Below are 23,088 nucleotides of genomic sequence, written 5' to 3'. Positions count from 1 at the left end.
AAACAACAAACAATGTGTCACTGTCCCAATACTTTGGTAGCTCACTCTATTTGTCTGCTTTGACTTCAGTTTGAAGGCAAAGTTCGCAACTTCAGTTCGCTTTACTCGTCAACAGATACATTGGGCTTTGATACAAAATAAAGTTGATTATTGCAGTGGTCAAGGGCATTTCACACAAACTGGTTTGCTTCTACAGTTTCAGGATTTTGACGATTTCTTTCTCTGAATTCTAAAGGTATTGTTCCAGTCTCACCTTCATATTTCATACCCTATTATGCATAATATACTGTGTACAGACAGACAATGGATTGATATGTTGTTTGAAAATGATTAATATTTTTATTATTTTTATCAAAAATCCGAAACATACAATATACTTACAGTGAAGCCGCTCAACAACTACATCATACCAGTTGCATGAGAGTGTGTGTATTTGCATGTGTACAAACACCTGCACAGCATCAGCCTCAGGCAAACCAGCATTAGTTGTAAAACACTGCTCCTCAGTGTCATTCAAACGTACTTTTTGTTATGTTTTATTTTTACTTTAAAAAAAAAAACGTATCTTTGACCATCATTCTATCTCCCGCACAGCAACTCCACTCCCTCAGCTTCCATCAGCCCATCCCAACTACCTGCTGGCCACCCACTTCGGGTTTCTACGCAACACATATCTTTCAACTATGCTGTGATGTTTAACGTACAATTTCAATTATCTAATCGAATAGAATCCACAGATTGCGAGTTGAAGATAAATACTTTTACTAAGAGTATTAGTATATTCGGAATTGACTGACCCGGTCTCTCCAGATCTCCTAACAATACAATTTCTAGTGTCAATTTTAGGTCCATGATATGCATTTTCAGCCATTCCTGAACCTGAGACCAGAAACAGGCTACCTGAGGGCAATACCAAAATAAATGGTCTATTGATTCTGTATCCTCACAACAAAATCTGCAGAGCTTCGATGATTTTATGCCCCAAATATTCAACATTTTGTTGGTGGCAAGAATTCTATATAGTAATTTTAGCTGAAAAGCACGAAGTCTTGAATCTTGCGTTGTTTTATATATCAACTCATATATCAACCATCGAATACATCAAAAATCTCTTCCCAACTATTTTGCAATCTGTATGGCACAGTTGTCAACATCCTGGTCCTCAAATGAAACTGGTATACTTTCCTATTTATGCTATTTTTATTCCCCCGCCAGTTTTGATACTTTATATTGGGCAGACAGACCAGTTGAGTTTGAGTTTATTTTATTTTTACAGGGACAGTGCACATTAATCAACGTTTCAGTAAAAGTGACAGTTTTAGCCAGCTGGCTAATTTTCAACCGCAGTCCCTGGGCAGGTTATTAAAAACAATTACAATATAGACAATCATTAAGCAGTGAGCACACGCAGAGCAACATAGGACAAGCAAGACATAGCATACAGACAGAGTTCCTCCTCCCACTGCCCCCTGCCTCCTCCATTTTTGGGGTAATGCTGAAATCAATTGGTTGTACTCTCGAGCAGACCTTCCCGTACAATTCTGATAACTCCATGAAGGACATAACTCTACCATTCCAATTTACAATATAATTTAAGAACACAATACAATTTTGAAACATCTTTCCCATAAAAACAGGTATTTTATCAACCAGCACATTTGAGTTCAGCCATACTATTTGCTGTAATATTTGTTCTACCTTTTCAGGGGGATGAAATTTAAATTGTAGCCAGTTCTGCAATACTTGTTTTGAAAAAGAGAGATACTTTGAAAAAGGTATCATTTTCAATTAATCGAAAATGAGACATGGCAATCTGCACAAAGGCAAAAAGGCCATTTTTAAACAATGGATGAGCTTTTCTTAGTAATCTACTTGAGAACCATTTAGGATTCAAGTAAAACTTTTGAATGAGTGAAGCTTTTAGAGAGAGGTTTAGTGCTTTTATATTTAATATTCTCAACCCACCCAATTCATATTCATTATATAGATAGGCACATTTTATTTTGTCTGGTTTAGCGTCCCAGATAAAGCAAAATATTTTTTGCTCATATGATTTGAAAACGAATCATCAGGAGTAGGCAGCGCCATAAGTAAGTTAGTAAACTGAGATATGACTAAGGAGTTAATCAGGGCAATTTCACCATAAATAGACAGGTATTTACCTCTCCATGGTTGCAGGATCTTCTCTATTTTTACAGGTTTTCTATTTAAATTCATTGTGGAGAGCTTATTTATATCTTTTGTGATATGAATACCAAGTATGTCTACTTCACCATCAGCCCATTTTATCATCAACCCAGGGTTTATAGGTCAACTGTAAAAGTTGGATATTTTAAAGATCCAATACGTAATATTGTACAGTCGTGGCCAAAAGTTTTGAGAATGACACAAATATTAATTTTCACAAAGTCTGCTGCTTCAGTTTGTATGATGGCAATTTGCATATACTCCAGAATGTTATGAAGAGTGATCAGATGAATTGCAAAGTCCCTCTTTGCCATGCAAATGAACTGAATCCCCAAAAAACATTTCCACCGCATTTCAGCCCTGCCACAAAAGGACCAACTGACATCATGTCAGTGATTCTCTCGTTAACACAGGTGTGAGTGTTGACGAGGACAAGGCTGGAGATCACTCTGTCATGCTGATTGAGTTTGAATAACAGACTGGAAGCTTCAAAAGGAGGGTGGTGCTTGGAATAATTGTTCTTCCTCTGTCAAACATGGTTACCTGCAAGGAAACACGTGCCGTCATCATTGCTTTGCTCAAAAAGGGCTTCACAGACAAGGATATTGCTGCCAGTAAGATTGCACCTAAATCAACCATTTATCTGATCATCAAGAACTTCAAGGAGAGCGGTTCAATTGTTGTGAAGAAGGCTTCAGGGCGCCCAAGAAAGTCCAGCAAGCGCCAGGACTGTCTCCTAAAGTTGATTCAGCTGCGGGATCGGGGCTCCACCAGTACAGAGCTTGCTCAGGAATGGCAGCAGGCAGTTGTGAGTGCATCTACACACACAGTGAGGCGAATACTTTTTGAGGATGGCCTGGTGTCAAGAAGGGCAGCAAAGAAGCCACTTCTCTCCAGGAAAAACATCAGGGACAGACTGATATTCTGCAAAAGGTACAGGGATTGGACTGCTGAGGACTGGGGTAAAGTCATTTTCTCTGATGAATCCCCTTTCCGATTGTTTGCGGCATCCGGAAAAAAGCTTGCCCGGAGAAGACAAGGTGAGCGCTACCATCAGGCCTGTGTCATGCCAACAGTAAAGCATCCTGAGACCATTCATGTGTGGGGTTGCTTCTCAGCCAAGGGAGTGGGCTCACTCACAATTTTGCCTAAGAACACAGCCATGAATAAAAGAATGGTACCAACACATCCTCCGAGAGCAACTTCTCCCAACCATCCAGGAACAGTTTGGTGACGAACAATGCCTTTTCCAGCATGATGGAGCACCTTTCCATAAGGCAAAAGTGATAACTAAGTAGCTCGGGGAACAAAACATCGATATTTAGGGTCCATGGCCAGGAAACTCCCCAGACCTTAATCCAATTGAGAACTTGTGGTCAAACCTCAAGAGGCGGGTGGACAAACAAAAACCCACACATTCGGACAAATTCCAAGCATTGATTATGCAAGAATGGGCTGCCATCAGTCAGGATGTGGCCCAGAAGTTAATTGACAGCATGCCAGGGCGGATTGCAGAGTTCTTGAATAAGAAGGGTCAACACTGCAAATATTGACTCTTAGCATCAACTTCATGTAATTGTCAATAAAAGCCTTTGAAATCAGCCGTTACACACATCCCAGCATTTCCATACGAATTGATGTTTTACATGATCATGAAAGAGACCTTGCATTACTCTAGAGACGGCTTCACTACAGTACAAATGTATTCCGTACAATATGTTATTATTCCCCAGTGCCCCTATTCTAATATCTTCCCCTTGCTTGTTGTAAACATATATAAACGTGTAGACAATTACATCAAAAATATAGACAAACAATAAACACATTAAATTATAACAGTTCTCGACAGAGAAGAGAGCGAGATCAGGTGTGTGTGTGTGTGTGTGTGTGTGTGTGTGTGTGTGTGTGTGTGTGTGTGTGTGTGTGTGTGTGTGTGTGTGTGTGTGTGTGTGTGTGTGTGTGTGTGTGTGTGTGTGTGTGTAAGTCCGTATGTGTAAGTGAGCATGTAATTGAGTATGTGTGTGTTCATATCCACTTCATAGTGTTCAGATATTTTTACAGTTCCCATACTTTCTTTTTTTCGTAACCTGAAGTCCCTGTAGAATTTAGTACAGCCATTAATCATTCTTTGTAGCAAAGCACTCCCTAGCCTGAAGGCCCTTATCAGTGGGAACAATATCTCAATTGCTGTGATTCTAAAGGGCTCTGTTTTTATGTTTTTCTTCAGCTCCCTGTAGTTTTGAAAGAATACCAAATTGAAATGTTGATGCATTCGCCAGTAAATGATGTTTTCTGTGAAAGCGATAATGATGTGAATGTTGCCCAACTTTACCAGTAATTAGCCCTAGCCGGTGTGTTGAGTTCTCCTCTGCAGTTTACTAGATAGCGACAGTAGGCCTTTAATGCCATGTCCTGCTTTATTAGGCTTCTTTACCCATCTAGATCAGTGGCCAGGTCAATAATAGTAGAATGTTGCCATTTTCCCCTGCAAGCCAAATGGAAATGGACACCGCTGTCGGATCACAGAGCGATGGGGGGGGGGGGGGGATACTTAGCATGTGAAGTAGAGATGGATTCACTAGTTTAGTGATCCGGTTATTGACATGCTCTGTGTGTGTGTGTGTGTGTGTGTGTGTGTGTGTGTGTGTGTGTGTGTGTGTGTGTGTGTGTGTGTGTGTGTGTGTGTGTGTGTGTGTGTGTGTGTGTGTGTGTGTGTAGGAAGTACATGCCTGAACTATGGTCTTGCTTTATCTTTGTATGTGAGGACATGGTAGCTGTTAAGTCATTTGGTAATAATGATTGGGGACCTACCTAGATATAACCTACATTTTCCCACTCATTGTGAATCTTGTCATCTTGTGAAACGATGTAGCTAGCTGTGTAATGAATCTAAAACTCATTGTCTTCTTCTCTTTCTTTCCTAGAGTGAGCCGATCTTTACTAGATACATTACCTCCTCCATCGAGGTGGGCTAAGATGAGTATAACCAGTGATGAAGTGAACTTCTTGGTATACAGATATCTTCAGGAGTCAGGTATGTATGACTGCCAACCTCCCTGTAAGACACTTGTCCTGTCTCTGTCTGTCTGCTGAAATGATTATTATACTTCTGCTTTACATATTTCTTGTGTATTTGTTTCTGTGGTAATGTAGGAATTGAGAATGGCTTTGTAGTTGACCTTGTTGATTATGTTGTCATGGATTAGACTGCATTGACTCGTTCTAAACCACATGTGTGAAACTCATTCCACTGGCTGAGTGTCTGCGGCTTTTCACTTTTCCCTTGTACTTGATTGAGGAATTAAGGTCACTGATTTGTAAGGAACTCCCCTCACCTGGTTGTCTAGGTCTTAATTGAATGGAAAAACCAAGACACTAGGCCCTCAATGGAATGAGTTTGACACCCCTGATCTAAACAGTGCCTAAAGGTTTGGGAATTTTGACACACATTTTACCAATGGCTACTTCAATACATTCACCAAAAACATGATGAAAAGCTTGAGAGAGTGCAGGAATAGGAAAGTAGAGGTGTCAGTAACTCCAGAAACTACACTTAGTGGAAACCAAGCCTATTCTACCTGTCTGTTGGCTGTTCAGAATATCGCTTTCCCTTCATATGTACCTGTGTCAACATGCCATTCACGCTACCCTATTTTTCACAGGGTGAATGAATTATTGAGATCCTAGCCGCTGTATTTGATTACTGTTGGGGCTTTCTTTGAAGCCAGTCATTGGATAAATGCTTGATAGCTCTGGCATTTTAACATTTCTTCCGCTGAAAAAGTCTACTTGGAATGAATGATGAAAGTTCCCTTTTATTTTTTGGTTTACATAACATTGATATAAAAAGTTAGAAATAACACCTCAGCCATGGCAGATGTCTGTAGATATGTCTGTGTAGGAGTGAGATGTTTGTGTTGCAGGGTCTCTGGTGTTCTCGTTGTACTGACTGTGTTCTCTGTGTGTCCCTTTCCAGGTTTCTCCCACTCGGCGTTCACCTTTGGCATCGAGAGCCACATTAGCCAGTCCAACATCAATGGAACACTAGTGCCCCCTGCTGCCCTCATCTCCATCCTGCAGAAAGGCCTCCAGTATGTGGAGGCAGAGATCAGCATCAACGAGGTGAGCCCAGGGGCTCCACTCCAGGCTGCCTTCTAGTGCTGCCTTGGGTCATATTCATTAGTGCATACTGTAGCAAAACATTTCGCAAAAGAACACAAAAACTATATATATATATACGGTACTAGTCAAACGTTTGGACACACCTACTCATTCCAGGGTTTTTCTTTATTTTTACTATTTTCTACATTGTAGAATAATAGTGAAGACATCAAAACTATGAAATAACACATATGGATTCATGTAGTAACCAAAAAAGTGTTAAACAAATCAAAATATATTTTATATTTGAGATTCTTCAAAGTAGCTACCTTTTTGCCTTGATGACAGCTTTGCACACTCTTGGCATTCTCTCAACCAGCTTCATTAGGTAGTCACCAGGAATTAATTTCAATTAACAGGTGTGCCTTGTTCATTTGTGGAATTTCTTTCCTTAATGTGTTTGAGCCAATCAGTTATGTTGTGACAAGGTAAGGTTGGTATACAGAAGATAGACCCAATTGGTAAATACCAGGTCCATATTATGACAAGAACAGCTCAAATAAGCAAAGAGAAACGACAGTCCATCATTACTTTAAGACATGAAGGTCAGTCAATATGGAACATTTCAAGAACTTTGATAGTTTCTTCAAGTGCAACCGCAAAAACCATCAAGCGCTATGATGAAACTGGCTCTCATGAGGACCGCCACAGGACAGGAAGACCCAGAGTTACCTCTGCCACAGAGGATAAGTTAGAGTTGCCAGAAATTGCAGCCCAAATAAATGTTTTAGAGTTGAAGTCACAGACACATCTCAACATCAACTGTTCAGAGGAGGCTGCATAAATCAAATTGCTGGAAAGAAACCACTACTAAAGGTCACCAATAAAAATAAGAGACTTGCTTGGGCCAAGAAACACGAGCAATGGACATTAGACTGGTAGACATCTGTCCTTTGGTCTGGTGAGTCCAAATCGGAGATTTTTGGTTCTAACTGCCGTGTCTTTGTGAGACGCAGAGTAGGTGAACGGATGATCTCCACATGTGTGGTTCCCACCGTGAAGCATGGAGGTGGGATGGTGTGGGGGTGCTTTGCTGGTGACACTGTCAGTGATTCATTTACAATACAAGGCACACTTAACCAGCATGGCTACCACAGCATTCTGCAGATATACGCCATCTCATCTGGTTTGCGCTTAGTAGGACTATCATTTGTTTTTCAACAGGACCCAAAACACACCTCCAGGCGGTGTAAGATCTAAATGACCAAGAAGGATAGCGATGCAGTCCTGCATCAGATGACCTGGCCTCCATAATCACCCGACCTCAACCAAATTGAGATGGTTTGGGATGAGGTGGACCGCAGAGTGAAGGAAAAGCAGCCAACAAGTGCTCAGCATATGTGGGAACTCCTTCAAGCATTCTAGGTGAAACTGGTTGAGAGAATGCCAAGAGTGCAAAGCTGTCAAGGCAAAGGGTGGCTACTTTGAAGAATATAAAATATATTTTGATTTGTTTATCACTTTTTGGGGCATTATTACATGATTCCATATGTGTTATTTCATAGTTTTGATGTCTTCACTATTATTCTACAATGTAGAAAATAGTCAAAATAAAGAAAAACCCTTGAATGAGTAGTTGTGCCCAAACCTTTGACTGAGTGTGTATGTGTGTGTGTGTGTATATATATATATATGTTTTATTCATTAAGGTTCTTTTTCAATCTGTTTTCCTACTTTTGGTGCCTAGAGAATACAACCCTGGCCTGGACTACCACACCCAGAACAAACACCACACACTCTCCATGTAAATCAATGGGGTTATTAATATAAGACTGCACTCACTAATACAGTGCCTAAGATCAATACTTAGCTCAGCAGTCATTTGTATGCAAAATAAGTTTATCGAAGTCATGAATCTCAAACAATACCAAAATCAATACACTATTGTACTTGGCAAATTAAAAATGTAAATCCTACAGTTTGCATTTATTGTCCATCAGTGCACTCTACATCCAACGGGGTAACCATGGCATATTTGGTGTTGTGTTGGCAGGATGGCACGGTGTTTGATGGGCGGCCCATTGAGTCTCTGTCACTCATCGACGCGGTGATGCCAGATGTGGTGCAGACGCGGCAGCAGGCCTTCCGCGACAAGCTAGCCCAGCAACAGGCGGCCTGCGCCATGGCAGCCACCGCCGCAAGCAACCAACCCAACACACCAAAGAACGGAGAGGCCATCGTAAACGGAGAGGAGAACGGCACACACACCATGTGTAAGAACAGCCTCCTGTCTAACAGGGCCATTTAGCAATCACTAGCAAGCGTTGTCGTGCCGTAACTTAACAAATGATAGCTAAATATTTTCCCACATTATCTTGATACTTACTATGTGAGACTTACTACATCAAGCAGCGTGTGTGTGTGGTACTCTAGAGCCATGTGATTTAGTGACATGGCATTGAGTGTTGGTGAATTTGACCCTGCATGCATTCACCTTCATTGTGCCTCCCTAACAGATGCTTCTAGAATTCAGCCAGTAAAACCAGAGAGGTATGGATCAGGTAAAGCATTAGATTAGGGAGAAACCGATAGAGGATGTTGTGGATGTTTGTGTCAGCCGATCCCACTGGAGTTAGTCTGTCTGTGTGGGTGGGTGGCAGAACATCAGCAAAGACTATGTTAGTTTAAGTAATGCTTGTCTGAACGGACAGGGATGCTACAGCCCCGTAGGATTGCTCTTCAGCAAAAACAAGGCTGGAAGAAAAACACATTTCATCAATACTGCAGGCAGGATATGAAGATGATTACTGGATTAGCTCTTAGCTCATCTCCCAGAATGGTTGAGCTTTGATCCTCTACAGATTGCTCCTTCCACTTCAATTGGGTCAACAAGTGTGTTTGATGCGGTAGTTGCAAATCTTAGATAACACTGTTATTTAAGACTTAGTAACTGTCTCGGGCTCTCTACTATTTGCCGTTAATGTTTTGGAACTAGCCTAATTTAAATTATCTGATCTTAAATGGTTATGATTTGAAAGGGGAGAGGTTAAACACCTCTAATTTTTGTCAGAAACAAACTTAAGAGGGAAACAGTTCAGATAATTAAAGTTTTTGCAACTGAATATGACTCTGGTTGAGAAGGAAATGGAACTATATTTTCAATATATGTGATCTCCTGTATAGTAGGTACTGGGAGTCATGTATGTGTCTGTTTTATTTCTTTATTTTATTTAACCTTTATTTTACTAGGCAAGTCAGTTAAAAACAAATTCTTATTTACAATGACAGCCTACCCCGGCCAAACCCTAACCTGGACGATGCTGGGCCATTTGTGCGCGCCCTATGCGACTCCCAATAACGGCCGGTTGTGATACAGCCTGGAATCAAACCATGATCTGTAGTGATGCCTCTAGCTCTGTTTTTTGTTGTTGTTTTCTTGTTTATCTGTCGGCCCCAGCCTCGAACTCAGGCCCTGTGTGTAGTTAAGCGACCTTCTCTGCCCATTCATCTCCATTTGACCTGTTGTTGTTGTCTCAACTGATTAGCTGTTGTTGTCTTAGCTAGCTCTCCCAATCAACACCTGTGATTGCTTTGTCTCTCTCAAATGTCAATATGCCTTGTATACTGTTGTTTAGCCTAGTGGTTAGAGTGTTGGACTAGTAACTGAAAGGTTGCAAGATCAAATCCCTGGGCTGACAACGTAAACATCTGTTGTTCTGCCCCTGAACAAGGCAGTTAACCCACTGTTACTAGGCTGTCCTTGAGAATACGAATTTGTTCTTAACTGACTTGCCTAGTTAAATTAAGGTAAAATAAATAAAAAATGTTTTAGTTTACTGCGGAGCCCATAGTCCCACTCAACATGCCTCAGATACCTCCTTTGTCCCGCCACCCAGAGATGCAACCTCTCTTATCGTCACTCAATGCCTGGGTTTACCTCCACTGTACCCGCACCCCACCATAGCCCTGTCTGTACATTATGCCCTGAATCTATTCTACCACGCCCAGAAATCTGCTCCTTTTATTCTTTGTCCCCAACACACTAGATGACCAGTTTTGATAGCCTTTAGCCGTACCCTCATCCTACTCCTACTCTGTTCCTCGGGTGATGTGGAGGTTAACCCAGGCCCTGCGTGTCCCCAGGCACTCTCAATTGTTGACTTCTGTAACCGAAAAAGCCTTGGTTTCATGCATGTTAAAATCAGAAGCCTCCTCCCTAAGTTTGTTTTACTCACTGATTTAGCACACTCCGCCAACCCTGATGTCCTTGCCGTGTCTGAATCCTGGCTTAGGAAGGCCACTAAAAATTCTGAGATTTCTATCCCCAACTACAACATTTTCCGTCAAGATAGAACTGCCAAAGGGGGGGGAGTTGCAATCTACTGCAGAGATAGACTGCAAAGTTCTGTCATACTTTCCAGGTCTATGCCCAAACAGTTCGAGCTTATAATTTTAAAAAGGAATCTCCAGAAATAAGTCTCTCACTGTTGCCGCCTGTTATAGACTCCCCTCAGCTCCCAGTTGTGCCCTGGACACCATATGTGAATTGATTGCCCCCCAACTATCTTCAGAAGTCATTCTGTTAGGTGACCTAAACTGGGACATGCTTAACACCCCGGCAGTCCAACAATCTAAGGTAGATGCCCTCAATCTCACACAAATTATCAACGAACCCACCAGGTACAACCCTAAATCCGTAAACATGGGCACCCTCATAGATATTATCCTGACCAACTTACCCTAGAAATCAACCTCTGCTGTTTTCAATCAGGAACTCAGCAAATACCTGCCTCATTGCCTGCATCCGCTATGGTCTGCGGTCAAACGACCACCCCTCATCACTGTCAAACGCTCCCTAGAACACTTCTGCAAGCAGGCCTTTCTAATCGACCTGGCCCGGGTATCCTGGAAGGATATTGACCTCATCCCGTCAGTCGAGGATGCCTGGTCGTTCTTTAAAAGTAATTTCCTCACCATCTTAAATAAGCATGCCCCTTTCAATTTTTTTTTAACCAAGAACAGATATAGCCCTTGGTTCACTCCAGACCTGACTGCCCTCGACCAGCACAAAAATATCCTGTGGCGTACTGCACTAGCATTGAATAGTCCCGCGATATGAAACTTGTCAGGGAAGTCAGGAACCAATACACGCAGTCAGTCAGGAAAGCAAATGCTAGCTTTTTCAAACGGAAATTTGCATCCTGTAGCTCTAACTCCAAAAAGTTTGGGACACTGTAAGGTCCATGGAGAATAAGAGCTCCTCCCAGCTGCCCACTGCACTGAGGCTAGGTAACACTGTCACCACCGCACCTTATCTGCTGTACAATCTGGTTTCCGAGCTGGTCATGGGTGCACCTCAGCCACGCTCAAGGTACTATATAATATCATAACCGCCATCGATAAAAGACAATACTGTGCAGCCGTCTTCATCGACCTGGCCAAGGCTTTAGACTCTGTCAATCACGGTATTCCTATCGGCAGACTCAACAGCCTTGGTTTCTCAAATGACTGCCTCGCCTGCTTCACCAACTACTTCTCAGACAGAGTTCAGTGTGTCAAATCGGAGGGCATGTTGTCCGGACCTCTGGCAGTCTCTATGGGTGTACCACAGGGTTCAATTCTCGGGCCGACTCTGTATATATCAACGATGTTGCTCTTGCTGCGGGTGATTCCCTGACACCGCTACACAGACGACACCATTCTGTATACATATGGCCCTTCTTTGGACAATGTGTTAACAAACCTCCAAACACGCTTCAATGCCATGCAACACTCCTTCCGTGGCCTCCAACTGCTCTTAAACGCTAGTAAAACTAAATGCATGCTTTTCAACCGCTTGCTGCCCGCACGCTCCTGCCCGACTAGCATCACTACTCTGACTTGTGGACAACTACAATATGTGGACAACTACAAATACCTAGGTGTTTGAATAGACTGTAAACTCTCCTTCCAGGCTCATATTAAACATCTACAATCCAAAATTAAATCTAGAATCGGCTTCCTATTTCGCAACAAAGCCCCCTTTACTCACGCCGCCAAACATACCCTCGTAAAACTGACTATCCTACCAATCATCGACTTCGGCGATGTAATTTACAAAATAGCCTCCAACACTCTAATCAGCAAACTGGATGCAGCCTATCACAGTGCCATCCGTTTTGTCCCAAAAGCCCCATATACCACCCACCACTGCAACCTGTATGCTCTAATCGGCTGGCCCTCGCTACCTATTCGTCGCCAGACCCACTGGCTCCAGGACATCTATAAGTCTATGCTAGGTAAAGCTCCGACCTCATCTCAGCTCACTGGTTACGATAACAACACCGACCCGTAGCACGCGCTCCAGCAGGTATATCTCACTGGTCATCCCCAAAGCCAACACCTCCTTTGGCCACCTTTCCCTCCAGTTCTCTGCTGCCAATGACTGGAACGAATTGCAAAAATCGCTGAAGCTGGAGACTTATATTTCCCTCACTAACTTTAAACATCAGCTATCTGAGCAGCTAACTGATTGCTGCAGCTGTACATAGCCCATATGTAAATAGCCCATCCAATCTACCTACCTCATCCCCATATTGTTTTTATTTACTTTTCTGCTCTTTTGCACACCAGTATTTCTACTTGCACATCATCTGCACATCTATCACTCCAGTGTTAATTTGCTAAATTGTAATTACTTCACTACTTTTGTCACGATCGTGTGGCGGATTAACGGACCAAAATGCAGCTTTTGGAAAATAAGCCATCTTCTTTTATTATAACACGAAGATGAACACGACACAAAAACACTTTAACAAAACAACAAAACGACCGTGAAGCTACAAACGTTGTGCACAAACATACAGGCTACTAACGTTCTTACATAGACAATTACCCACAATTAATGAGAGCCTATGGCTACCCTAAATAAGGCTCCCAATCAGAGACAACCGACATCAGCTGTCTCTAATTGGGAACTCATTCAGGTAACCATAGACTCTTCTAGATCACTCACCAACATAGACAACGCTAGACATCTACACTAAACACAAAACCATATTTTACACCCCATAACCCCTTTACCAAATAAACACCCAAAACCAACAAAATATAAACATTCCCCATGTCACACCCTGACCTAACTAAAATAATCAAGAAAACAAAGAATACTAAGGCCAGGGCGTGACATAACCCCCCCCTTGAGGCGCGAACTCCGGGCGCACCATACACAGTCTAGGGGAAGGTCTGGGTGGGCTTCCCTCCACGGTGGCGGCTCCGGCTCTGGTCGTGGTCCCCACTTCACCACAGTCCCTAACCACCTCCTTAGTTTCTTCAAAATAACCCCTGTCCACATTAATCCCATTGCATTAAGGGGGAGTTCCGGATTAAGGGCCAGTACCAGGGTAAGGGGCAGTACCAGGATCAGGGGCAGTACCAGGGTAAGGGGCAGCACCAGGGTAAGGGGCAGCACAAGGGTAAGGGGCAGCTCCAGGGTAAGGGGCAGCTCCAGGGTAAGGGGCAGCTCCAGGGTAAGGGGCAGCTCCAGGGTAAGGGGCAGCTCCAGGGTAAGGGGCAGCTCCAGGGTAAGGAATGGCAGCTCCGGACTGAGGGACTGCAGCTCCGGACTGAGGGACTGCAGCTCCGGACTGAGGGACGGCCCATGGCTGGCTGACAGATCTGGCTGCTCATGGCTGGCTAACTGATCTGGCTGCTCATGGCTGGCTGACGGATCTGGCTGCTCATGGCTGGCTGACGGATCTGGCTGCTCATGGCTGGCTGACGGATCTGGCTGCTCATGGCTGGCTGACGGATCTGGCTGCTCATGGCTGGCTGACGGATCTGGCTGCTCATGGCTAGCTGACGGATCTGGCTGCTCATGGCTAGCTGACGGATATGGCTGCTCATGGCTAGCTGACGGATCTGGCTGCTCATGGCTAGCTGACGGATCTGGCTGCTCATGGCTAGCTGACGGATCTGGCTGCTCATGGCTAGCTGACGGATCTGGCTGCTCATGGCTAGCTGACGGATCTGGCTGCTCATGGCTAGCTGACGGATCTGGCTGCTCATGGCTAGCTGACGGATCTGGCTGCTCATGGCTGGCTGACGGATCTGGCTGCTCATGGCTGGCTGACGGATCTGGCTGCTCATGGCTGGCTGACGGATCTGGCTGCTCATGGCTGGCTGACGGATCTGGCTGCTCATGGCTGGCTGACGGATCTGGCTGCTCATGGCTGGCTGACGGATCTGGCTGCTCATGGCTAGCTGACGGATCTGGCTGCTCATGGCTAGCTGACTGATCTGGCTGATCCTGTCTGGTTGGCGGCTCTGGCAGATCCTGTCTGGTTGGCGGCTCTGGCAGATCCTGTCTGACGGACGGCTCTAGCGGCTCCTGTCTGGCTGGCGGCTCTAGCGGCTCCTGTCTGGCGGGCGGCTCAGTGGGCTCATGGCAGACGGGCGGCTTTGCAGGCTCATGGCAGACGGGCGGCTTTGCAGGCTCATTGCAGACGGATGGCTCAGATGGCGCTGGGGAGACGGGCAGTTCAGTCATTGCTGTGCAGACGGCAGACTCCTGCCGGCTGAGGCGCACTGTAGGCCTGGTGCGTGGTGCCGGGACTGGTGGCACCGGGCTGGGGACACGCATCTCAGGGCTAGTGCGGGGAGCAGCAACAGGACGCACAGGACTCTGGGGACACACAGGAGGCTTGGTGCGTGGTTTAGACACTGGTGGTAAAGGGCTGGAGACACGCACCATATAGCTAGTGCGTGGAGGAGGCACTGGTGGTACTGGATTGGGGCGGGGAGGTGGCGCCGGAAATACCGGACCGTGCAGGCGTACTGGCTCCCTTGAACGCCGAGCCTGCCCAACCTTACCTGGTTGTATGCTCCCCGTCGCCTGACCAGTACGGGGAGGTGGAATAACCCGCACCGGCCTATGTAGGCGAACCGGGGACACCATGCGTAAGGCTGGTGCCATGTACGCCGGCCCGAGGAGACGCACTGGTGACCAGATACGTTGGGCCGGCTTCATGACATACGGCTCAACGCTCAGTCTAGCCCGGCCGATACGTGGAGCCGAAATGTACCGAACCGGGCTATGCACGCGTACAGGAGACACCGTGCGCTCTACTGCGTAACACGGTGTCTGCCCGTACTTCCGCTCTCCACGGTAAGTACAGGGAGTAGGCGCAGGTTTCCTACCTGACTTCGCCACACTCCCTTTAAGGCCCCCCCCAAGAAATTTTTGGGTTGTACTCACGGGTCTCCAGCCTTGTCTCCGTGCTGCCTCCTCATATCGCCTCCTCTCGGCTTTCGCTGCCTCCAGCTCTTCACGAGAGAGGCGATATTCTCCAGGTTGAGCCCAAGGTCCATCTTCTTCCAATTCGTCCTCCCAACTCCAGAGATCCTGTGTAGGTAGGTCCTGTTGCCGCCTACCATGCCGCTTGGTCCTATGGTGGGTAATTCTGTCACGATCGTGTGGCGGATTAACGGACCAAAATGCAGCTTTTGGAAAATAAGCCATCTTCTTTTATTATAACACGAAGATGAACACGACACAAAAACACTTTAACAAAACAACAAAACGACCGTGAAGCTACAAACGTTGTGCACAAACATACAGGCTACTAACGTTCTTACATAGACAATTACCCACAATTAATGAGAGCCTATGGCTACCCTAAATAAGGCTCCCAATCAGAGACAACCGACATCAGCTGTCTCTAATTGGGAACTCATTCAGGTAACCATAGACTCTTCTAGATCACTCACCAACATAGACAACGCTAGACATCTACACTAAACACAAAACCATATTTTACACCCCATAACCCCTTTACCAAATAAACAAAACCAACAAAATATAAACATTCCCCATGTCACACCCTGACCTAACTAAAATAATCAAGAAAACAAAGAATACTAAGGCCAGGGCGTGACAACTTTGGCCTATTTATTGCCTTACCTCCTCATGCCATTTGCACACGCTATATATAGACTTTATTTTTTTCTATTGTGTTATTGACTGTACGCTTGTTTATTCCATGTGTAACTCTGTGTTGTTGTTTGTGTCGCACTGCTTTGCTTTATCTTGGCCAGGTTGCAGTTGTAAATGAGAACTTGTTCTCAACTAGCCTACCTGGTTAAATAAAGGTGAAAAAAATATATTTATAAAAATGCCTTAGACCGCTGCGCCACTCAGGAGCCCCAGTCTGTAACAGAGTGTGGATGTGATCTGATTACAGATAACCACAGTGAGCCCATGGAGATGGATGTGGACGTGGAGATCCCAGCCAGCAAGGCCACGGTCCTCAGAGGCCATGAGTCAGAGGTGTTCATCTGTGCCTGGAACCCTGTCAGCGACCTGCTGGCCTCAGGGTGAGTCTCACTGGGGAGGGGGAAGTGTGGGGGGCACAGGGATGGGACAATACTGGGTTCAGCTTTTCTGGGACTTGCGAGAGCAGCTCACACACACACACACAAACACACACACACTCTGTCACTGTCTGTATTGACTTTCTCTTCTGTATTCTGCCTGTGTGTGTGTGTCTAGGTCGGGAGACTCGACAGCCCGGATCTGGAACCTGAATGAGAACAGTAACAGTAGTTCCACCCAGCTGGTGCTCAGACACTGCATCAGGGAGGGAGGCCAGGACGTCCCCAGCAACAAAGATGTCACCTCACTAGACTGGAATGTGAGTTCTCAATTGTCCATTCCATCCATCATCTACTGTGTCAATTCTCACTTGACTGAAATGGTCTGGAACGGAACATTAGAAGTCCTCTATGAAGATTACAGTTAACTAACTGCACTATTTGACCCCATAGAGCGACGGGACACTCTTAGCAACAGGATCGTATGATGGATTTGCAAGGATATGGACAAAAGATGGTTTGTTGAGCTTTGTTGCATTTTAATGAATTTATATTACAGTGCCCAATCTGAATCATATTGTCATCTGTGCAGATACATGAAACTCTTGTCTTTCACAGGTAATCTGGCGAGCACCTTGGGGCAACATAAAGGGCCCATATTTGCACTGAAGTGGAACAAGAAAGGAAACTCTATCCTCAGTGCTGGTGTAGATAAGGTATATAAAAAAATATATATTTTATTGTATATATTATTTAATCGAATAAATCAAGTAACTCCAGTAGCAATCATCTATCCCTGCAGTATTTGCTATGTATCTGTTGTAATTTTCCAGACAACAATCATTTGGGACGCACACACAGGAGAGGCCAAGCAGCAGTTCCCCTTCCACTCAGGTAAGCCCCCTGTGTCCCGAACAGAAAGATGTAGGACTTCAGCTGCTCGGTTGATGTGAGTTAACCCTTTGAATCCTGTCCCTGTGTGCTGCCTCCTACCCACAGCTCCAGCCCTGGATGTGGACTGGCAGAACAACACAACGTTTGCCTCCTGCAGCACAGACATGTGCATCCACGTGTGTCGACTGGGCAGCGACCGGCCGCTCAAAACCTTCCAAGGCCACACGGTAAACAAACAGCATCTCTGTTCAACCCTCTACATTTCACACCACCGTAGTCACACTTAGGATTTCTCTACTTCCTGTATTTTCCCAAACTTTTGAAGGTTTGTAAACAGGATAATGTGTAACTATTAAACGGATAAGCATGATGTCTTATTGGTCCTCTACAAGTCTACATGTCTGTCTTCCCATGTGTTTTTCAGAATGAAGTCAATGCTATCAAGTGGGACCCGTCAGGGATGTTACTAGCCTCCTGCTCTGATGACATGACTTTAAAGGTAAGGTCAGCACTTCTACTTCAGCCAAGATTTTGGACACACAATAAATTCCACCTCTTTCCTATGACCATGATCTCTATATGTCAATATAATAATATAATGATTACACAGTGCTGTTCTCTTTCCCAGATCTGGAGTATGAAGCAGGACTCGTGGGTCCATGACCTCCAGGCCCACAGTAAAGAGATCTACACTATCAAGTGGAGCCCCACCGGCCCCGGCACCAGCAACCCCAACTCCAACATCATGCTGGCTAGGTGGGACACACTCGCACTCACAGCACCTAGACTTGTTCTGGGACAGTGTTGTGATTTATGAGTTGAGAATGGACAGTGTGTGTGCCAGTGAAGGGGTCTCTTGTCAAGAAGTGTCCCAGACATTCTCTCAGGGCTAGTAACTGTCAGTGGATCAGGGACATAAAGCCTATGCTTCCATATGTACCGTAATTTCCGGACTATAAGCCGCTACTTTTTTCCCACGCTATGAACCTTGCGCTTTATACAATGACGCAGCTAATTTATGGATTTTTCCCGCTTTCACAAATTCATGCCGCCAAAAAACTGAGCACCGTCACATAATGTGACGTAAATCGAGCGCGCTCAAACTTTCCATCATTCTGATTACGGTAGTCATTTTGTCACCCTCATCATGGCAAAGACACGGAGAAATGCATATGATGCAGCTTTCAATTTGAAGGCGATCGATCTGGCTGTTGGAAAAGGAAATAGAGCTGCTGCACGGGAGCCTTAATGAGTCGATGATAAGACGTTGAAAACAGCAGCGTGAGAAACTGACTTTAATGCAAAAAGACAACAAAAGTTTTCAGAGGAAAGAAAAGCAGATGGCCCGAACTAGAAAATGAGGCTTGGATGAGTTTGCCTCCGGATGAAAGTGAGGAGAGCGCAATGAAAACGATCCAACATCGGATGAAGCAATTCTGAGGCTATTCAACTCTGACACCAAAGGAGATGACTTCAGTGGTTTCAGTGCACAGGAGGAAGATAGTGACCAAGGACTTTCTTGGTAGGCTATTGTTTACTGCTATTTAAAAAAAAAATAATAATGTTACAAGCCTGTTTCGTTAAAGCCTATTTATTTTTGTTACAAGCCGTGTTTCGTTAAAGCCTATTTATTTTTGTTACAAGCCGTGTTTCGTTTAAAGGCTGTGTAAAGTTAATTTGTTTCAATGTACCGGTAGGCACCTGCGGCTTATAGACACGTGCGGCTTATTTATGTACAAAATAAATAAAAAAATTAAATTCAGTGGGTGCGGCTTATATTCAGGTGCGCTTAATAGTCCAGCAATTACGGTAGATGTTACAGTTCAAATACCACAGGCATTTACAACCTCTTCTGAAATCCCCTGGGATGAGCGTATATTTCACTCTGGATGTAAAACTGACATTACTGCTATGACTTGTTCGGAACTTGATAGTAATCTGAGGTAAATGCGGTATTGTACACCAAGATACAGCTCATGTCTGATCATGTGATTTAATCAGTTCTTTCCCAACTTCTGTTTTTTTATTTCGTTTTAATCTCACAATATTTTCCTGTGTCCTTGTAAAGAGAGATTTGCAATCTAGCCAGGGGCAGCCCCAGAAGACTTGGCTTACACTACCTAATAATACCATTTTGATGAGAAAGTGTTGATGAACGTCAGCTCCTCTTTTCATTAACACATGCTCTCAACCTTGTCTCTCCTTTTGTGGTGACAGATGTTCTCACCGATTCTACAACATCACACGTCTCGTTTTGGCTTTGTGGATCAGCATGTTGAATTAGAGTTTGCATCGAGCACCAAAGCCAACTTATTGACATATTTCTTACATTTCATATCCTTCTTTCTATGTGGTGTTGTTGACAACCTGAAGCTGGAAAAACTACTTGGTTGCTACTTTGTTATAAAGTTGTTAACTCTCCTGTCAAACCCTGTAAATTACCATTAGTACTGAAAGATCAGTAATGTCTTGTTGGTATGAACATAAACTTGAACAAAGTTTGAGTTTTCATGTATTTCAGTTACAGTATGTATTTTCATTTAGTAGATAGATTTAGATGGAGAACTGACCATGTGCTCTGTCCACCCCTCAGTGCCTCATTTGACTCGACGGTACGTCTGTGGGACGTGGAGCGAGGTGTGTGTATCCACACCCTCACCAAACACCAGGAGCCCGTCTACAGTGTGGCCTTCAGCCCCGACGGGAAGCACCTGGCCAGCGGCTCCTTCGACAAGTGTGTACACATCTGGAACACCATGGTGAGTCACCCTGGAGGTTATAACTCAGTTAACAGTTTATAACATGTAACAGCTTTTAGCAGTTTATAACAGATTGTAACAGCGTATAACAGGTTATTATAGATTATAATAGGTTATAGCATCTTATAACAGTTAGTTAGTAGGTCCTGTGGTCAGGTAAAACACCTGGCTCTATGTTTAATACAGGCTGTGACATTGTTGTTAGGTCAAGCAGGCAACTATGGTCCTCAAGCAGTCCTCACCAGATTTGGTGGTAATTTGGTTGTGTTGTGGTTGCAGTCTGGAGCCTTGGTGCATAGCTACAGGGGGACTGGAGGGATTTTTGAGGTTTGCTGGAACAGCACAGGAGACAAAGTTGGTGCTAGCGCTTCAGATGGATCGGTATGTTTGATACGATTATGATTTGTGTTTTAAAATGTATATCATTTGTATTGATGTCTTTTTATTTTTCTCATTTATGCATGTACTACTACCACTCATTTTTGTACGTTAAACCAAAGTGATAAAAAGCAAAGAACTTAATGCTTTAGTCTCAGGACCAATGCTTTCAGAAGTGCATGGGGTGAAACCAAAATATTCTGAAGCATAATATGTATTATTAATCATGCTATCTTTGCCCTCCAGGTATGCGTTCTCGAGCTCCGGAAATAGAATCCTGGCAGTGATTTTGAAGATGGACCCTGGAATGTGCAGACAAAATGCCTTCTGCTATCAGCAAACACACTCTAATAGTTCAAAGCAGGCCTGGCAACGTGGAGGACAACCTCAGAGTGGACACAGGAGACCAACAAAAACCCTTTTTCTAACTAGCACAACCTACTCAATGGATTTGTGTCTCTTGTTTGAGACCACAAAGAACATCTGCTGGGTTAATTAATCCACAGGACTGGACTAAATCTAATAATTGTTGTTCAGCCATGCTTTAAAAGGTGCCTAAAGAGGAAGTGAAATGACCACCTACCCCTGCTGTTATTTGGCTAGGGCCTGAATCATGGAGGGTTTGCCGAGGTTTGGGTGTGTTTGGGGTCATATTGTGAGAGAAAGGTTGTGTTTTAGAACTTATCTAAGCACATGTTAACCCTATGGTGTCCTGAGTTGAGAAACAATGTGGGAGACATGAGGAGAGTGACATTGTTACTGGCCTCCTCAAATATGATGATTAAGTTGTCCTGAGTGGGAAATGGTTTCTGTTTCAAGAGCTCTTCTTGCAAATTTTTCTGAAATGGACTTTTGAAAGTCAGAGTAACACAAGGCGTTGCTATGAGGTAGTTCTGTTCTGACATTTAATAACATCATTTCAATTAAGAAAAAACTAACTTTTAATGATGTTTTATTTCACATGAGGAAAAACAACTTTTTGTGGACATCTTTACAAGATGCAAAAAGTAGTTTATAAGTATTCTCCCTTCTGGATGTAAATTTTATGAATGTAAAGATATGTAAATTAGATGAATACACAGACTTATATACTGCGTATATATGTTTATTTACAGTACACTTTGGCGTCATCCTCTAGACGCTCAATACTGGCTAGAGATATTGCCCCTTTTCTTTGCTGATACTCAGTTACAAGACCCTGATTAAATTTAATGCATGTCAGATTTTTTTTCCCACCATGTATGTTCTTTTATTCTACCAATTATGTGTGCATTGGGTTTGTTTGTCAAGTCAGGTGGCGCTGAGGTGGACTGTAGTCATTTCACAGGACGTGTCGGTGAACTTAGTCTGTATTCAGTCCTAATAACAACCAATGAAATGGAGATCAGAACAGACAGAGAACATGATGACTGACCAGGAGAAGGAGAGGAGGCTGTGAATGTTTTAATTGTGTTGTCTCAATGTTGCTTTAGTAGCAATCTGTCATCACTAGTCATCTATTGATATTCTCTAACAGCACTCCTCTGTTTGGCACTGCAAGCTATCTGACGGAAACCCAGATTACACTCTGACCGATCAATCTGATTGGAAAGTCCTGCTGTAGCTTCTAAGCTGTGATTGGTTGAATTCGGTGGAGGTCCTGATGTCTCCACTGCCTGATCTAATAGGTCAGATATGACTTCTGATTTGAGATACCTGTATAATGGGTTTAGCTTTAAATGAGGAAGTTCGTTTTGCATGGCCCATTGAACATTTTAGACCTCTCCACTGGTACTTAAGTGAAATCACCTGGGGCACCGGGCCATGCCAAACGAACTCGCCCGTTGTGTGCTGTATGTATACTTGTACTTACCATGGTCTAACGTAATATCTGTCTCTTCAAACTAACAATGCCTGTTTACTGGTCCCTTTTCTCTCTTTCAGTCAAGATCATTTTAAGAGCAATGTGTGAAGTGCACTTTTTCAGAAGGTAGGATCAGCTTTAGTTTGGATTTGTGATGAAAGGGGAAGGCCAGCATTTTTATTTCTTGTTTTTTACGACATGATCGGGCGTTGATGGATGGATGGTTCATTGTCTTGACTTATTTTTTGTTGCTGCTGAGAGCCATTATTGTCTGTGTCAGACTGAGAATCGGACTGTGGTTGGTGGCCATCTTGGCATGCTGAGAAGCCCAGTGTGGAATAAAATGCTGTGACTGACAGCGATCACTCTCCCCCACCCAGTCTAGGGTATGGTCATCTGTTTCCAAGGCTAAACAATGAAATCACATTATGTCTCAAATAAAGCACTCTATTTTGATATTAGAAAACACTTTCCTTGTATTGTTGGGTTCTTGTCATTTCCCTTTACATGTGGCTTAATGTATAGCATTATTATGATAATGTGCATATGGAGAGGTAGATATTTAGTGTCAGTGTA

At 43.9% G+C, this 23,088-nt stretch overlaps 1 protein-coding gene across 1 annotated transcript in view; it reads left to right on the top strand.

Annotated features, from left to right (window-relative positions):
• Positions 1–22,980, top strand: part of LOC129821001 (F-box-like/WD repeat-containing protein TBL1X) — a 45,482-nt gene extending 22,502 nt beyond the window's left edge. The window contains exons 2-15 of the mRNA XM_055878196.1: positions 5,112–5,221; positions 6,164–6,309; positions 8,342–8,561; positions 16,509–16,641; positions 16,817–16,958; positions 17,092–17,155; positions 17,257–17,354; positions 17,472–17,532; positions 17,638–17,759; positions 17,957–18,031; positions 18,161–18,288; positions 20,126–20,291; positions 20,571–20,672; positions 20,916–22,980. Coding sequence (XP_055734171.1) covers positions 5,164–5,221; positions 6,164–6,309; positions 8,342–8,561; positions 16,509–16,641; positions 16,817–16,958; positions 17,092–17,155; positions 17,257–17,354; positions 17,472–17,532; positions 17,638–17,759; positions 17,957–18,031; positions 18,161–18,288; positions 20,126–20,291; positions 20,571–20,672; positions 20,916–20,942 — 1,542 coding nt within the window. The 5' untranslated portion in view covers positions 5,112–5,163 and the 3' untranslated portion in view covers positions 20,943–22,980. The remainder of the gene's footprint in view (positions 1–5,111; positions 5,222–6,163; positions 6,310–8,341; positions 8,562–16,508; positions 16,642–16,816; positions 16,959–17,091; positions 17,156–17,256; positions 17,355–17,471; positions 17,533–17,637; positions 17,760–17,956; positions 18,032–18,160; positions 18,289–20,125; positions 20,292–20,570; positions 20,673–20,915) is intronic.
• Positions 22,981–23,088: the final 108 nt, after the last annotated feature.

Source organism: Salvelinus fontinalis, chromosome 23 (genome assembly GCF_029448725.1).
Source record: "Salvelinus fontinalis isolate EN_2023a chromosome 23, ASM2944872v1, whole genome shotgun sequence".
Lineage (NCBI taxonomy): Eukaryota > Metazoa > Chordata > Actinopteri > Salmoniformes > Salmonidae > Salvelinus > Salvelinus fontinalis.
Note: the sequence above shows the minus strand (reverse complement) of the source record. Positions and strands in the feature narration are given on the sequence as shown.